The sequence below is a fragment of the Hemitrygon akajei genome, chromosome 20 (assembly GCF_048418815.1).
Source record: "Hemitrygon akajei chromosome 20, sHemAka1.3, whole genome shotgun sequence".
Lineage (NCBI taxonomy): Eukaryota > Metazoa > Chordata > Chondrichthyes > Myliobatiformes > Dasyatidae > Hemitrygon > Hemitrygon akajei.
Window position 1 is genome coordinate 67,422,488 of NC_133143.1, and position 19,156 is coordinate 67,441,643.

Sequence of the window (19,156 nt, forward strand, 5' to 3'; positions counted from 1 at the left end):
CTCTATCCACTAACCCACTAACACATCATCTAGTGTTCCTTTGCATAAGAATTATGTGTACATTTTGTTTTATAGGATTGCTTTTATATTTATATTTATTGTGTTTTTATTGTGTTCTTTGTGTTTATTTCTGTGCTGCATCGGATCCAGGGAAATACTTACCTCATTGTCTTTCACACTCATGTACTGAGGAATGACAAGAAACTGTTTTGAATCTTGAACCTTGGTCTCGCCTACACAAACTGTGTTTATTATGAACATTCAGTACGAGGAATTAATTTGGAGTTAAGTACATAACTCAATCCATTTTCTTTTTCACATGGTCGTTTTTACAGTCATCCAAATTTAAAAGTCCCAGCAATGTAATTCGAAACACCAGTCCTCTGGTGAAATGTAGCCTTATAGCAATTTTATCCGAAGCAGAGACATTCCAATGTCCAACGCCCATTCGTCGGAATGGAAGAGAAAAAATATAGCAGATTGTGTCATTAATGCTTTGAAAAAAAAGTATTATAAAACAAAGCTGTCAAGAGGGTTGAGAAAGGTTAGTAGAGTAAGCAGGTTGTTAGTGGAGAAAACTTAGTAAGAAAATGGTTACTTAGTTATTTATTTCTTCTTACTTAATTGGTAACAGACCCTTCGGCCCTACGAACCCACACCACCCAATTACATCCACGTGACCAATTACTAACCCGAATGTCTGACAGAACTGGAGCACCCAGAGAGTTCCACGCTGTCGTGGGGAGACTACACAGACAGTGGTGGGAATTGAACCCAGCTCACTGGTGCTGTCAGATAAATCATTTCTGATCGATCAGAACGAAGGAATTATTCAATGGAATGTGCACAGGGGGCAGGGAGAAAGAGCAAACTTTGTGGTTACAGATATTTTAAATGCTTTTCCAGGAAAATAACATGTTGAAACACTACAAGTATTTTGGGTCTTGTACACAGAAGTAGTGAGGAAGGAAGCAAAGCAATTATGTCTCTCTGAGCTATGCCTGCCCTGAAGATGTATAAATCTTCTCTTCCAGCAGAGTTTGGTGAGACCCTCTCTCACTACCCCCCCCCACCCCACTGTGGTCTCTGCTGCCCTCTGACTCTTCAACCATGTACTTACCCAGACTCTCTACCACACCTTCACCCACTCACCTGGCTTCACCTATCACCTTTCAGCTTGTACTCCTCCCCCTTCCCCACTTGGCTTCTGCCGTCTTCCATTCCAGTTCTGAAGAAGGGTCTCGGCCTGAATCGTCAATTGTTTATTCATTTCCAGAGATGTTACCTGACCTGAGTTCTTCCAGCATTTTGTGTGTGTTGTTCTGGATTTCCAACACCTGCAGAATATCTCCTCTTCAACGTATCTCAGATTTTCTCTAGGTTAAATACTGAAATTATAAGGAAAGCTGTTTGTAATTCTGTTTAAGGGTCTTGGGCTGAAACATTGACTGTTTACTCCCCTCTATAGATGCTGAGCTGCCCCAGCATTCTGTGTGTGTTGCTCTGGATTTCCAGCATCTACAGAACTTCTTCTGTTTGTGGAAATGATTATAAGATACTTTAGAAGTTACCAGGATGGCACGGTAGCCTAAGAGGTGCCATGATAGCGTAGTTGTTAGCATAACGCTTTGCAGCACCAGCGATCGAAAACAGTATTGGATAATATAATTTCACATTGACCTCCTGGACTTCTGTGGCTCAGTTGTCTAACTCTTGACATACACGTTAATGTTAGTGAGTTGTGGGCATACTATGTTGACACCAGAAGCACGGAGACACTTGTGAGCTGCACCCCGCAACAAACAACACAAAATGACGTGTTTCACTCTATGTTTCGATGTACATCTGACAAATAAAACTAATCTTTAAATATCTTTTTAATGGCCACTCAACTGATGTTGCACATTTGAAGCATCCCTTTTCGAAAGGGCATCATATCTGCGGACAGTAGGTGTTGCAAGCTCACCTTTTCATACTAAAAGTGACAAAGTAAGCTCGAAGAAAGATGTGAGGTGCTGGACCATTTCCCAGAGAGTGCCAGGAGGGTATTTGTGAGGTCATCAATCTGAAACCAGTGAGAGGGCGAGATGAGAAAAACTTTCTGTGTGCAGAAAAGAGCTGAAGTATGGAAAGTCTGCCGCAGGCATCACTGAAGCCTGACAAAATTTCGTCTTTTTAAAGAAAAGTAGATAAATATTTGGCATCAAGGAGACCGAGTTCTGGGGAACAGACAGCGCACTGGGATTTCTTGGTGGCTTTCAGAATCAGAATTAGCTTTACTATCATTGGTATACGTCAAGAAGTTTGTTTTTTTTTGCTGCAGCAATATAGTGCAATACATAAAAAACTATAAATTATAATAAGAAAAAAATTAAATAAATAGTGCAAAAAGAGAGCAAAAGTAGTATGTTAAGTGTTCATGGATTCATTGTCCATTCAGAAATCTGACAGTGGAAGCGAAGAAGCTGTTCCTAAAACACTGAATGTCGGTCTTTAAGCTTTAACAAGACAAGTAGCGCAGACACAACGTGTTTAACAGCAACCTTCTGTGCTACAAACAGTGATTCTGTTATTCTGAAAGCACTTTGTTTGGCAGTAAGACCATAAGACATAGGACCAGTATTAAGCCATTCAGCCCATCAAGTATTCCATCACGGTTCAACCCTATTCTCTTGCCCTTTCACCCTAACGGCTGACGTCCTTACTAATCAAGAACCTATCAGCCCAATGACTTGTCCTCCACAGCCATCTAGGGAAATTAATTCCACAGATTCACCATCCTCTGGCTAAAGAAATTCCTCCTCATCTCTGTTCTAAATGGACATTCTTGTACTCTGAAGCTGTGTCCTCTGGTCCCAGACACCCTCACTATAGGAAACATTCTCTCCATATCCATCCCATCTAGGCCTTTCAATACATGATAGGTTTCAATGAGACCCACCCTCATTCTTTAGCGAGTACTGTCTCAGGGCAATCAAATGTCCCTCATACGTTAACCTTCTCATTCCCAGGATCATTCTCATGAACCTCTTCAGGGCCCTCTCCATTGCCAGCACATCCATTCTTAGATACGTGGCCTGAAACTGCTCACAGTACTCAACATGCGGTCTGACCATTGCTTTATAAAGCCTCAGCATTACTGCAGTCTAATTCTGCTCTGTGAGATGCTGCCTTACAATGGTTCAAAAGGCAGGAGATATCTAAAGGGTTAATAGTCTGCCACAAACATCATGATGTCTCTCTGAAATACTGGAAGGAAACCAAGAAAGTCCGCAATTAGCATTGATGTAATTTCAACTGCATCACAATTTCTCAATTGTAACAACGCTGGGGACTCTGCACTGTTGCTTAGTTTTCAACTTCCTCGAGGTTCCTTATTGTTCCTGTTTCTTATCCTCACTAGAAGCAGACAGTGTGGCACCACTACAGTTTTAATTATCCACATAAACTGGTTTGTCTTAAGTGCCATTAAAATGCCACCAATGCCTTTCACATTCTAGAGCTTGCTATTCTTGCCAATAAAAAGCCCTAGGCAACTGTCCTACCCACTTCAGCAGTTGCCAAAACCCGAGTAAACGCACCACTGGAAATGGAATGCTGTCTTTTCTGTGCAAGTACAAGCAACAAGAATTTAACAGACAGCAGAATCTGCCAAAGTTCCTCTCTGCCACAAACAATACCGGCATTGTTCTGGAGTCACTGCAATAGGATTTCAGAAACTGCTACAAAGACCATGAAGTCACTTCGCCGCCGCTTTTGAAAAAGTCCGTAGAATCCTTTTTAACAACTGTTTTCTGTCCCTGTAACCGCCACTCATTTTGCAACTGCAACATGAAGAAACATTCGAATCGCAGACCGCATTCTCAGAGGGCAGAAGCTCTTCTTAGCACAAGGGGACAGATGGGAGAAATAAAAAGAATTCAAGGACAGTATACCTTGGAAAATTATCAGTCAACATGAAGGGTGGGGAGTAAGGTATATTTACAGTATGCAAATAATAATGAAATGATCTAATTTGTAAATGGGGCAAAAGCTGGGAAGAGTTGAAGTCTACTTAGAGTTAATTTATTGCAGGGATCAAGGATCAGGATCAACTTCATTCACCACATACATTTACACCTTTGCTGGTGGAGTAGAGGCTTCAGAGCCAGAGGTCCGGGGTTCAAATCTGGCTGGCTCCTTGCACAAGCTCTACTCGTGCTGGGTCAAGCATCGAGCTAGCAACTCGGCCTCGTAAAGCAAACAAACGCTAAAAAAATGGCAAGGGTTCTGCCCGATGTGCCAAATTGGCACAAAGAGGGAAAAGAAAATGACATGTATTAGGAATTTGCTGTGGTGTGTTGGTCAGGGTGTGACATGCAACCCAAAACAGCATTCAGCAATTATAAAGAATTATATAAAAATTAAAATTAAATGTTAAAGTACGGATACGCAATAAAATGTACAAAAATACATAAATACCAGCACGTAAACAGTATTATAAAATATGATTTTAAAGTGTTTACAGTGCAGTGCAGTGACACGGGTAAGAGATAGAGGAGGTTGGGGTGCTATTTAGATCAAATTAATTGCCTGGGGAAGAAACTTTGTCCTGAACATATACAAGTCCTGCAGTGAAGGAAGACTGCAGACGGTGACACTTTCTGCTGAACTGACAGTTCACTGTAGTTCCTGTATATTGTGAGAGGATGCTGCACCAACCAAAACAGTAATGGCTGATGTGAGGTCGCTCTCTGTGATGGAGGTGCAGAATTTCACCTGTATGTTCTGGAGAAGATGGAATCTTACTGACTGCCCCAAGAAGCACATCCTCAGCCGAATGAAGGAGAATGGTTCTCCCACAAAATAACGATGCCCGGGAAGCTAAATGTTGAAACGGTGTTAACTGTAGAGCTGTTGATGATGAGTGGGTGGAGAGAAGACACATTCCTCCTGAAGTCGAGGTGCATCTCCATGGATTTGAGGGTATCTGTGTTGTTGCGTTTGCACTAGGACACCAGTTTGTGCATTTCCTGGTGCTACTCGGATTCACTGCCTTTTTCCCTCGCAGGAAGGGTAGGTCAGGAGAACATTCAGCATTTCTTATCGAGGGGTCAGTGGTGGAGAGGGTGACGTAGCTTCGAATTCCTGGCTGTCACCACCTCAGTGGGTTTATCCTGGGCCCAATGTATTGAAGCAATCTTGAAGAAGTCACACCAGTGGCTATACTTCATTAGAGTTTGAGGAGATGTGGTCATCACCAAAGACTCATGCAAATGTCTAGCTCTGTACCACAGAAGGCATTCTGACTGGTTGCACCATCGTCTCCAATATGCAGGACTGGAAAAAGCTGCAGGGGTTGTAGACCCCGCCAGCTCCAGCACGGGCACATCTCTTCCCATCATTGATGATATCTTCAACAGGTGGAATCCATCATTAAAGACCCTCACCACCCAGGACATGCCTTCTTCTCATTGCTACTGTTATGGGGGAGGTACAGGAGTCTGAAAATCTACACTCAACATTTTAGCATCTGTTTCTTCCCCTCTGCCATCAGACTTCTGTATGGTCCATGAAAGGTGAAGCAACTAGTCAGAAAGCTCTCCATGATAATTTAAACGTCACGCCTTGATAGGGCTATGTGGGAAGAAAGGGTTAGAATTATCCTGGAGCAGGTTAAAACATCAGTACATCATGGGTAAAAGGGCTCGGTACTATGCAGAAATGTTCTATGTTCTATGAGAAATTTTGCAATGTAAAGTGATTTTATTATAATTATTTTGAAGAAACTACAATAATATTTGCCCCCTGTTTCCATTTAATTCAATACTCAGGGCAAAACCTATGACAATGAGACTGGTTTCAACATGTTTAATTTTCAAATGTAACATTCAACAAGAAATAAGAAATTAATATCTCATATTATATTTTATATTATTTATGTTGTAGGTTTTCACAAATAAAATGGCATGACACATTTTAGATTTCATAAAAACTGTAACAATTTAGTTATTGTCCTCCAAACACAGAAACATAAAGCGCATTAAAAAAAATTCACATAATTACGTCATCACCTCAGACCGGCCTCTTAAAGTGAACCTCAACTCAACGTTGGTGGTTGTGAATTATGTATATGCTTCCATCCTTTATATTACCCTGCAATATTACATTACATCTTGTATTTCTTATATTTCAAATAACTAATAAGAAATTAAACTCCAATTGAATGTACAGAAGCTTTAGATTGCACAGATTTGTCCAGGCTTGGGATTTCAATTTTGCATTGCATGGGAAGATAATAGCATGTGCAATTGCTGAATGATTTATTGATTCCACACTGTTATTTTAATATGCCCAATGCAATTCCGTTCAGAAAGGCAATGAAAGCTTCCCTCTCACTCACGTTATCATGAATCTTACAGATTAAAGTCATTCAAAAGCTATGAATCATTTCGATATTACACATGCTGAAAATGTTGCAAGCAGCACAGTATTATGGATTTTTAATAAAATCACACATGGACAATACTTAGCAAACAGCAACATCAGGACCTCTGTGATGGAAAAGTAGTCTACGTGGCAAAAAAATTACTAGCAACAGCAACAAAGCATTTAAATAACAATACAGGGACGATGGACTATGTGCTGGGAGATGGAACTAACACAGAAAGAAAAGACCAATATCCTTGCGGGCAGATTTGCTTGAGCTTTTGGGAAGGATTTAAACAAATTTGCTGGGGGGGATAGGACTCGAGTGATAGGGCAGAGCACTGTTCCCTCTAAACTGCAGACACTGCCGTGCAGAAACTGAAATGTTCTTGTGCCTTTGTTGCCACATGGTTAGAATTTTCTTTTTTTTTTGTAATTTATTTTTTTATTGAAGTTCATCATCAAACAAACATTTCCATAAGATGTGTTTCAGACATTGTACCTATATATCATATAATTATATATATCACAAATCTCCACAAAGTATTTATCTGAGGTACACACTTATAGAAAAGAGTGGAAAGAAAAAACAAGCAAAAGGGAAGAACTATGTATAAGTAGGGAGTGATCTTTTGTTTTTACAACAGATTCATTGATTTGTGAGAATAAAGTCAGGCCTATGGGGCATTATTTAGTTAAACCATTTTTCCCAGTATGAATCAAATGGTTCCAAATTGGATAAAATTCTTTTACGTTTGATTGGATTTAATAGCCCATTGACATTAAAAGAAATGAATTTTACCTTGTCCTTAGCCATCTGTATTTATCTGTCAATGTACCATTGAAATTAGAATAAAACTTAATCGATCTACTCCCTGAACAAATACGAACCAAGAAACACAGATAATAACAAAAATGGCAATGAACGTGTGATTCCAAGGCTGAGGTCTCTAGTAGATGACCCTGCGTTGAGCTAGAGGAAATGTCTAGCTGTAGGGGATAACCCCTTCCTACTTGTGAGTTGAGGGCCCCCAAAGCAGTATTCATAAAAGTCAGTGAACAAATCCATTACCCAGAAAAGATTTCCCTGTGTACTCCTCCTATATATATATATATATATATATATATATATATATATATACACACACACACATATACATACACACACACATTACATACGTATATATATATATATTTTCTCATTTTGGTGGGGAAAAAGGAGTAAGTGAGCGAATAAAGAATAACAACTAAGTAATATAAAATCCACATTATAATAAGTATTTCTCGAGATAGGTATATCACCGTGTACTTTTGCTTCCATTTAGCTTCTCAACATTTTTAAAGTTAGCTAAACCTTATGGCTATTCTGAAGGGGGTGAGGACTGTCTTTGGGAAACTCCTGGTCTCTTCCTGATATATTTCTCTCGGCCTCCTCTCGTCTCCTGCCTTCTCAATTCTCGCACTATTTCCCAAGCGGAGTGGGACAGTTCCTCAGTCAGGCTTTCCCTCATTTTGGTGACACTGACGGGCAAACCTCTGGCCTTCATGTCTGTTGTCGCCTCTTCCACCATCTGGTACAACCGCGTCCCGTTGTCATAAAACACTCGAAGTTTAGCAGGGTACGGAGTTTGAAATCTAATCGTATTTTGCTTTAGTATTCGCTTCACTTCAGAGTATTCTTTGTGTTTCTGCAGGACCGTGGGGGGGGGGGGGGGTAATCTTGGTCGAAATATATTAATTTATTGTCGAAAAACACTCTTCTTACCCCAGGCCCTTTGTAGAATCTGCGTCTTGGTGCTGTACTGAAGGAATTTAATTATTATAGAGCATGGCTTTCTGTCTGTGGTGAACTACATATACCTGTCTGGACTGCTCCTGTGGCTCCTCCCACAGACCCCTGCTGACTGCTTCTGTGGCTCCTCCCACAGACCCCTGTATAAAGGCGATTGAGGCCTGATGCCCGGCCTCATTCTCCAGGATGTAATGTTGTTAATTCTTCCAGTCAATAAAAGCCGATACCTCGCTTCTTACGTCTCAGAGTAAGTTATTGATGGTGCATCACTGTCCTGGGTAGGTTTTGGAACCAGCGCACGGAGCATCCTCTTGATTTCCAGCTCCATAGTTGAGGGAAGATCCAGCGCGTCCTGCAGTAACTTTTCCACAAACTCCGTCATAGACGAGCCTTCCGCTCCTTCGGGAACATTGTAGATTCTGATATTTTTCCGCCGTGATCTTCCCTCCAGATCAAGCAGTTTACCTTCTTGGTGATGTATTATTTTTATTGTCTTGCTCAGTATCCGTTCCACGTTTTGAACGCGATCTTCCACCTTCTCGATTCGAGTCTCTGCCACCGCTATTTTTTGATTAACGCTGGCGAGCTCTGCCTTAATATCCCAGAGCTGCTGCTTTATTTCTTTCTGGACCTCCATTATCTCTTTCAGGATTTCGAACATATTCGCCGCTTCGACTGAACGAGGCCCAGCAGCCGCCTCACTCACACACGGTCGGGTCGGAGAGCCGCTCGCTGCACTCCTCTCGGACCCAGGCTCCACAGTGTCACTCTTTTTATTTCTGTTCCTTTCCCCCATTCTTGCCCCTCTTTTCAGTTCAAACATTTTTTGAAAAATATTATATTTGATGGAATAACGGGGCTTAATACGCGTTTTTCCGGAGGAGCTAGTGACTTAAGCTGCCATTCTCGACGATGACGTCACCGGAACCCTCGCTAGAATTTTCTTATAACTATATAATGTTAATATAAAGACAGCGTCATTAAGGACCTCCAGCACCCAGGGCATGCCCTTTTCTCACTGTTACCATCAGGTAGGAGGTACAGAAGCCAGAAGGCACACACTCAGCGATTCAGGAACAGCTTCATATTAATGATTTAGACGAGGGAATTAAATGCAGCATCTCCAAGTTTGTGGATGACACGAAGCTGGGCGGCAGTGTTAGCTCTGAGGAGGATGCTAAGAGGATGCAGGATGACTTGGATAGGTTAGGTGGGTGGGCAAATTCATGGCAGATGCAATTTAATGTGGATAAATGTGAGGTTATCCACTTCGGTGGCAAGAACGAGAAAACAAATTATTATCTGACTGGTGGCCGATTAGGAAAAGTGGGGAGTGCAACGAGACCTGGGTGTCATTGTACACCAGTCATTGAAGGTGGGCATGCAGGTACAGCAGGCGGTGAAAAAGGCAAATGGTATGTTTGCATTCATAGCAAAAGGATTCGAGTACAGGAGCAGGGAGGTTCTACTGCAGTTGTACAAGGCCTTGGTGAGACCTCACCTGGAGTATTGTGTGCAGTTTTGGTCCCCTAATCTGAGGAAAGACATTCTTGCCATAGAGGGAGTACAGAGAAGGTTCACCAGATTGATTCCTGGGATGGCAGGACTTTCATATGAAGAAAGACTGGATCGACTAGGTTTGTACTCACTGGAATTTAGAAGATTGAGGGGGGATCTTATTGAAACGTATAACATTCTAAAGGGATTGGATAGGCTAGATGCAGGAAGATTGTTTCCGATGTTGGGGAAGTCTAGAACGAGGGGTCACAGTTTAAGGATAAAAGGGAAGCCTTTTAGGACCGAGATGAGGAAAAACTTCTTCACACAGAGAGTGGTGAATCTGTAGAATTCTCTGCCACAGGAAACAGTTGAGGCCAGTTCATTGGCTATATTTAAGAGGGAGTTAGATATGGCCCTTGTGGCTAAAGGGATCAGGGGGTATGGAGAGAAAGCAGGTACAGGGTTCTGAGTTGGATGATCAGCCATGAACATACTGAATGGCGGTGCAGGCTCGAAGGGCCGAATGGCCTACACCTGCACCTATTTTCTGTGTTTCTATGTTTCTTCTCCTCTGCCATCTGATTTCTAAATGGACATTGAACCCTTGGACACTACTTCTCTTTTTTTAATATATATTATTTCAGTTTTGTGCATAATTTAATCTATTCAATATACATATACTGTAATTGAATTACTTTTTATTATTATTATTATTATTATTATTATTATTTTATTTTTTCCTTCTATATCATGTATTGCATTGAACTGCTTCTGCTAAGTTAATAAATTTCACATCACATGCCGGTGATAATAAACCTGATTCTGTTTCTGAAATTATGTAAATATAATTGTAAAATCTATGTTAATATAGTTGTGAAATACCCTGTAATTAATCATGTGTTAATGAATAAAATCCATACATTTTCTAAATAATAAATGAACCACAACTTTTACTTTGAAACATTTTGGAGTTCCAACGTATTTACATTGTCAGTGTTTCAAGTTACAACACTGTTACAAATTGTAAAAATAAACACAGAATGGAAGTCAGTAGCTCATTGCTAATAAACCACTGGCTCACTGAATGTCAACACCATCTAGTCAAAACATTTTACATATGTCATTTGCCTATCAATTGTTTTGACTGCCTGACATTATTTACTTGTGAGTTGTGGCTTGTGTTTGTTTGATGTGCATATTACAAAAAAAAATTAGTATGCCGCATAGTTTTCAGGCGGTGTAGAATTTTCCTACTCAGAACAATAGTCACATAGAAACATAGAAAACCTACAGCACAATACAGGCCCTTTGGCCCACAATGCTGTACTGAACATGTCCTTACCTTAGAAATTACCTGGGGTTACCCATAGCCCTCTATTTTTCTGAGCTCCATGTACCTGTCCACGAGTCTCTTAAAAGACCCTATTGTATCCGCCTCCACCACCGTCGCCGGCAGTCCATTTCACACACTCACCACTCTCTGCGTAAAAAAACCCCTAACATCATCTCTATACCTACTTCCAAGCACCTTAAAACTGTGCCCTTTTGTGCTAGCCATTTCAGCCCTGGGAAAAAGCCTCTGACTATCCACACAATCAATGCCCCTCATCATCTTATACACCTCTATCAGGTCACCTCTCATCCTCCGTTGCTCCAAGGAGAAAAGGCCAAGTTCACTCAACTTGCTTTCATAAGGCATGCTCCCCAATCCAGGCAACATCCTTGTAAATCTTCTCTGCACCCTTTCTATGGTTTCCACATCCTTCCTATAGTAAGGCGACCAGAACTGAGCACAGTTCTCCAAGTGGGGTCTGACCAGGGCACTATAGCTGCAACATTACCTCTCAGCTCCTAAACTCAATCCCACGGTTGATGAAGGCCAATGCACTGTATGCCTTCTTAACCAGAGTCAACCTGTGTAGCAGCTTTGAGCGTCCTATGGACTCGGACCCCAAGATCCCTCTGATCCTCCACACTGCCAAGAGTCTTACCATTAATGATATATTCTGCCATCATATTTGACCCACCAAACCGAACCACCGCACACTTATTGGGGTTGAACTCCATCTGCCACTTCTCAGTCCAGTTTTGCATCCTATCAATGTCCCGCTGTAACCTCTGATAACCCTCCACACTATCCACAACACCCCCAACCTTTGTGTCATCAGCAAATTTACTAACCCATCCCTCCACTTCCTCATCCAGGTCATTTATAAACACCACAAAGAGTAGGGGTCCCAGAACAGATCCCTGAGGCACACCACTGGTCACTAACCTCCATGCAGAATATGATGCATCTATAACCACTCTTTGCCTTCTGTGGGCAAGCCAGTTCTGGATCCACAAAGCAATGTCCCCTTGGATCCCATGCCTCCTTACTTTCTCAATAAGCCTTTGCATGGGGTACCTTATCAAATGCCTTGCTGAAATCCTTATACACTTCCATACACACTTTTCCACTGTCACACTTGATTGGTCCTATTCTCTCACGTCTTATCCTCTTGCTCTTCACATATTTGTAGAATCTACTGGTCTATTTTCATCAATGTGTTTAGTCACATCCTTAAAAAATTTCAATCAGGCTCGTAAGGCACGACTTGCCTTTGACAAAGCCATGCTGACTATTCCTAATCATATTATGCCTCTCCAAAGCTTCATAGAAATCCTGCCTCTCAGGATATTCTCCATCAACTAACCAATCACTGAAGTAAGACTCACAGGTCTATAACTTTCTGGGCTATCTCTACTCCCTTTCTTGAATAAGGGAACAACATCTGCAACTCTCCAATCCTCCAGAAACTCTCCTGTCTCCATTGATGATGCAAAGATTATCGCCAGAGGCTCAGCAATCTCCTCCCTTGCCTCCCACAGTAGCCTGGGGTACATCTCATCCAGTCCCGGTGATTTATCCAACTTGATGCTTTCCAAAAGCTCCAGCACATCCTTTTAATATCTACATGCTCAAGTTTTACAGTCTGCTGTAAGTCATCTCTACAATCGCCAAGATCCTTTTCTGTAATGAATAGTGAAGCAAAGTATTTATTAAGTACCTCTGTTATCTCCTCCAGTTCCATACACACTTTTCCACTGTCACACTTGATTGGTCCTATTCTCTCACATCTTATCCTCTTGCTCTTCACATTTTTTGTAGAATGCCTTCGGGTTTCCCTTAATCCTGTCCACCAAGGCCTTCTCATAGCCCCTTCTGGCTCTCCTAATTTCTATCTTAAGCTCCTTCCTGCTAGTCTTATAATCTTCTAGATCTCTATCATTACCTAGTTTTTTGAACCTTTCGTAAGCTTTTCTTTTCTTCTTGACTAGATTTACAACAGCCTTTGTACACCACGGTTCCTGTACCCTACCATTCCTTTCCATATCTCATTGGAACTCCACGCAAATATCTCCTGGGCATGTCTGCACCCATACCACCCACACCCGCTCTGACACTCCTTCTCTGCCACCTGTGCCACATCTCTCCTGCGGCACTCCACCCTTGCCATTCCTAGGTCACACAATGACAGGATGGACAGACAACAGATGTGCAAAACATAGAAACAAAGTAACATAGAAAATAGGTGCAAGAGTAGACCATTCGGCCCTTCGAGCCTGCACTGCCATTCAGTATGATCATGGCTGATCATCCAACTCAGAACCCTGTACCTGCTTTCTCTCCATACCCCCGATTCCTTTAGCCACAAGGGCCATATCTAACTTCAAAGTTACCCTTCTTTAAGTTCAGAACCTTTGTTTCTGAATTAACTATGTCACTCTCCATCTTAATGAAGAATTCCACCGTATTATGGTCACTCTTACCCAAGGGGCCTTGCACGACAAGATTACTAACTAACCCTTCCTCATTGCTCAATACCCAAACTAGAATGGTCTGCTCTCTAGTTGGTTCCTCGACATGTTGGTTCAAAAAGCTATCCCGCATACATTCCAAGAAATCCTCTTCCTCAGCACCCTTACCAATTTGGTTCACGCAATCTATATGTAGATTGAAGTCACCCATTATAACTACTGTTCCTTTATTGCATACATTTCTAATTTCCTGTTTAATGCCATCCCCAACCTCACTACTACTGTTAGGTGGCCTGTACACAACACCTACCAGCGTTTTCTGCCCCTTAGTGTTATGCAGCTCTACCCATATCGATTCCACATCCTCCAGGCTAATGTCCTTCCTTTCTATTGCGTTAATCTCCTCTCTAACCAGCAATGCTACCCCACCTCCTTTTCTTTCCTGTCTATCCCTCCTGAATATTGAATAGGCAGCAGACTGTGCAAATATGAAAGAGAATAAACAAGATGAAGCAATAATATCGTGAGATGAGATGAAGAGTCCTTTAAAGTGAGTCCATAGGTTGTGGGAAAATTTCAATGATGGGGCAAGTGAAGTCGGGTGAGGTTATCCCCTTTGGTTCAAGAGCTGAGGGGTAATAACTGTTCCTGAAGCTGGCTGTGTGAATCCTGACACTCCTGTACCTTCCTGATGGCAGCAGTAAGAAGAGAGAATGGCCTGGATGGCGACTGTCTTTTTAATTAGTCTCTAATGGTTTCATAACTAATTGCCCCTCACATGGGGTCAATAAAGAGAAACAAATATTCCAATCCTGGAGTCAGAGTCTAAGCACCCAGCACATCCTTGGACGGTGCTGCAGTTGACACAAACAGCACATTTCACTGTGCTTCGATGTTTTGACGTACGTGACAAATAAAGCTGACCTTTAAAATGTACATGTTGTTGCACTGACCACTCCTACACCAGGATCACAAGCTGACAATAGAAATAAATCGGCACAAAATCACTCCAACATAATGGATTTCCTTCACTGCAGCCTTACCTTGCATCCTTCACAGGCACTGACCCCATAATGATAACCGGATGACTTGTCCTGACAGACAAAGCAAGGTTTGTACACTCGTGGGGGTGGGATTGGAGACGGAGGACTCGGCACGATCTCTTCAGAGCTGGTACTTTGTGTTTCAATTGCTGAAAAATAAACATAACGTATTGGAATTGGATTTTTCATCACTTGTACCAAGACATCGTGAAAAGCTTGTCTTGCATATCATTCATACAAATTAATTCATTACACTGAGAGAGAACAAAGTAAAACAACAACAGAAGGCAGAATAACGTGTTACAACTACAGAGAAAGTACAGTGCAGGCAGACAATAAGGTGAAAGGTCATAATAAAGTATTGTGTGAGGTCAAGAGTCCGTCATACTAGGGAGAAAAAATCTGCAGATGCTGGAAGTCCAAAGCAACACACACAAAAATGCTGAAAAACTCAGCGGTCCAGGCAGCATCTATGGAGAGTAGTAAACAGTCAACAATTTGGGCCGAGACCTTCATCAGGACTGGAAAAAGTAGATGACAAGTTAGAGCAAGAAGGTGGGGGTGGGGAGGGGGGGGGGAAGAAGCAGGTGACAGGTAAAACCGGGAGAGGAGGAGGGGTAAGTAAAGAGCTGGGCAGGTGATTGGTGAAAGAGATAACGGGCTGGAGAAGGAGGGATCTGATAGGAGGACAGAAGGCCATGGAAGAAAGAGAAGGGGGAGGAGCACCAGAGAGAGGTGATGGACAGATAAGGAGATAAGGTGAGAGAGAGAAAAGGGAGTGAGAATGGTGAAGAGTGAGGGCAATTACCAGAAGTTTGAGAAATCGATGTTCTTGCCCCTACACCTCCTCCCTCACTATCATTTAGGGCCCCAAACAGTCCTTCAGATGAGGCGACATTTCACCTGTGAATCTGATTGGGCCATCTACCGTACCCGGTGCTCTTGGTGTAGCCTCCTGTATATTAGTGAGACCTGACATAGTTTAGGAGACCGCTTCGCCAAGCACCTACACTCCATCCGGCAGAATAATCTGGATCTCCCATTTCAATTCTACTTCACATTCCCATTCTAATATGTCAGTTCTTTGCCTCTTCTTCTGCCGCGATGAGGCCACACTCAGGTTGGAGGAGTTATATTTCGCCTGGGTAGCCTCCAACCTGATGGCATGAACATCAATTTCTCAAACTTTCGGTATTTGCACCCCCACCCCTCGCCATTCCCCATTCCTGTTTCCCTCGCTCGCCTTATCTCCTTACCTGCCTATCACCTCCCTCTGGTGCTCCTCACCCTTCCTGTTCTCTCCAATCAGATTCCCCCTCCTTTAGCCTGTATCTCTTTCACCTATCAGCTTCCCAGCCCTTTACTTCAACCCTCCCCCCTCCCAATTTCACCTCTCATCCACCAACTTGTACTTTCTCCTCCACCACCCCCACCTTCTTGCTTTAGCTTCTCATCTTATTTTCCAGTGCTGGTGAAGGGTCTCAGCCTGAAACGACAACATTACTCTTTTCCATAGATGTGCCTCCAGCATTTTTGTGTGTTGATTATCATACTAGGGACCATTCAACAGTCTGATAACAGACATAATAACTGCTTTGGTATATCAGATTTATAATTTTCCTTAATAAATATGTCCCTCTTGCAAATTTCTTCAGATGGTACTATGGAGAACAATCTAACTGAGTGCATCACCATCTGGTATGGAGGGGCCACTGCAAAGGACTGGAAAAAGCTGCAGAAAGTTGCAAACTCAGCCAGCTCCACCATGGGCATGAGCCTCCCCAGCGTCCAGGACACCTTCAACAGGCGATGCCTCAAAAGAGACAAAAAGAAAATATGTGCAACTGTACAGAACTAGATTGGAACAATCTGTGCTTAAGGACCTTCACCATCCAGAACATGCCCTCTTCTCATTACTACCATCAGGGAGCCTGAGACACACTCAATGATTCAGGAACAGCCTCTGATTCTGATGCTGATCCTGATTCTGAAGACCTTTCTCCCACCAGTCTGGAAAGAGCTGCCTGGAGATCTTTGGATTCAGGGCCAGATTATTGTGTTTTTCTCGCAGTTTTAGCCCCGTTTATGCCTGCTTGAATTGCTGTCTGTAATCTTGCGTTGTGGAGGAACAAAGGGATCCTAGGCAGAAAATTTCATACCCAGACTGGTGACATGGGAACCATTACTCTATTCCTCTTGATAACTCTCTCTTGGATACATATTTGAAATGCTGCCATTTCTTTAATTTATACATTTAAAATGTGTTTTTAAACGGGAATTTATTGGCTTGGTGAAGCTGCGTGCATTCCAATCACCTCTCTCCCAGATGTGTAACGCTGAGCTCAGGTAGACATGCCACAGCACAGTCGGATTCCACTGTGAATAAGTTTCTGCTCTTGGGGCACACAGCAACTTACAATTTAACGGGGTAATTGCTGGTATCAGTTATAGTTGTGACTAACGTGGGAAATCCAAAATGTTTCTGCAGATGCAAAGGCAAAATTTAAACCACATTCTTCAGACAAAGTACAGCAATCTTTACCGAGTAATGCTCTCAAAATGCTGATTAACCAAGCATCTCAGCTGAAACGTCAGCTATTTATTCCTCTCCATAGAAGCTGCCTGATCTTCTGACTTAGACCACAAGACAAAGGATCAGAATTGGGCCATTCAGCCCATTGAGTCTACTCCACCATTCCATCATGGCTGATTTATTATCCCTCTCAACTCTATACACCTGCCTTCTTCCCATTACCTTTGATGCCCTCACTAATTTAGAACTTATCAACCTGCACTTTAAATATACCAATGACTTAGCCTCTACAGCCATCTGTGGCAATAAATTCCACAGATTCACCAACACCCTCTGGATAAAGAAATTCCTCCTTATCTCTGTTCTAAAGGGACATACTTGTATTCTGAGGTTGTGCCGTCTGGTCCTCCAGCATTTTGTGTGTGTTACTCTGGATTTCAAGCATCTACAGAATCTCTTATCTTTCTGATTTATGACAATCTTTACTCTGTTTAGTAGGGGATGATTAGCTTTAATCTACAGTAATATTCTGCTGTTTAATCCTGTATTTGCTGTCAACATGATGAACACAATTATTTTTTCTGCAGAATCATATGTAAATTAATACTGATCATTCACAGAGAGAGAGAAATATGAATGCTAAAGGTGTACAAGCTACTGCAGAAAATAAACAAAAATCTCTACTTAAACTACATAATGTGTACTAACCTGTAATAAAGAGAGCTTATAAAAACAAATAATGTGTTGACAATTCAAATAAAAATCTCCACTATAACTCATAATGTGTTTTAAGCAATCCAGCATCTGCAGAATCTCTTGCGTTTATATGGTTTAACTCAGAATAATGATAACGCATAAAAAACTGAATAATGTGTTTATCAATTTAAATCAGTCACAAAGTAGAATAATTCTATTGGATTTTGTTTCAGATACTCTCGTTCAAATAATTATACAAAATTATTGTAGTACGATCTCTCGAGTCGAGTATAATGTTGTCTATTGGTGAGTCCTCAGGTGACTGTAGAGGCCAATCGAGGATCCTTATATTCTGGTGCAGTGCGGGCAAGAGAAAATGATGGCTGTGGTTAGTGGCTGGGCCTTTTGGTTGTTCAAAGTTTGAAGTAAATTTATTATTAAAGTTCATATATGTCACCATATACTATCTTGAGATTCATTTTCTTGTGGGTGTACCCAGTAACTACATAGAAACACAACAGAATAAATGAAAAACCACACACAACAAGACAGCCAAACAACCAATGTGAAAAAGACAACTCTACAAATACCAAAATTAAAAAAAGACACAAATAAAATAAAGAAGCAGTAAGTTTTGAGAACGTGAGATGAAGAGACCTTGAAAGTGGGTCCATATGTTGTTGGAACAGTGATAGAGTCATACAACATTACAGTACAGAAACAGGCCCTTCAGCCCATCTGTTTCTTGCCAAATCATTAAACTGCCTAGTGTCATTGGCCTGTACCTGAACCAGAGCCCTCCATGTCCCTCCCATCTAGGTACTTATCCAAATTTCTCTTAAATGTTGAAATCATACCTGCATCCACCACTTCCGCTGGCAGCTCATTCCATACTCACCACCCTCTGAGTGAAGAAGTTCCCCCTCATGTCCCCCTTAAACATTTCACCTTTCACCCTGAACTCATGACTTCTGGATGTAGTCCTAGCCAAACTCAGCAAAACAAAGCCTACTTGCATTTACCCTATCTATACCCTCGTAATTTTGTTTACCTCTACCTATTCTCCTCTCAATCTTCTACGTTCTAAGGAATAAAGTTCCATGATGGAGCGAGTGAAGTTATCCCCTCTGTTTTAACAGCCTGACAGTTGAGGGGTAATAACTGTTCTTGAATCATCTGGTGTGGGTCCTGAGGCTCCTGTACCTTCTTCCCGATGGCTGCAGTGAGAAGCAGTCTATCCTCTCACAGCTGAATTACATTAGCAGTTTGCATCATAGTTTAGAAATCGCAAGTGGATTACACAGAAATATAGATGTCCCTTTTTCCACCATATTTGAGCTCTTTTGCTTTCAGTTAAAAGTAAAGCCATTTAGAAAATATAAT

General features: G+C 41.8%; 1 protein-coding gene across 3 annotated transcripts in view; it reads right to left on the reverse strand.

Moving 5' to 3' along the window:
• Positions 1–19,156, reverse strand: part of LOC140713893 (retinoic acid receptor beta) — a 259,900-nt gene that overhangs the window by 151,773 nt on the left and 88,971 nt on the right. For all 3 annotated transcript variants that reach the window (XM_073024544.1, XM_073024543.1, XM_073024542.1), the window contains exon 2: positions 14,545–14,693. In XM_073024544.1, coding sequence (XP_072880645.1) covers positions 14,545–14,693 — 149 coding nt within the window. The remainder of the gene's footprint in view (positions 1–14,544; positions 14,694–19,156) is intronic.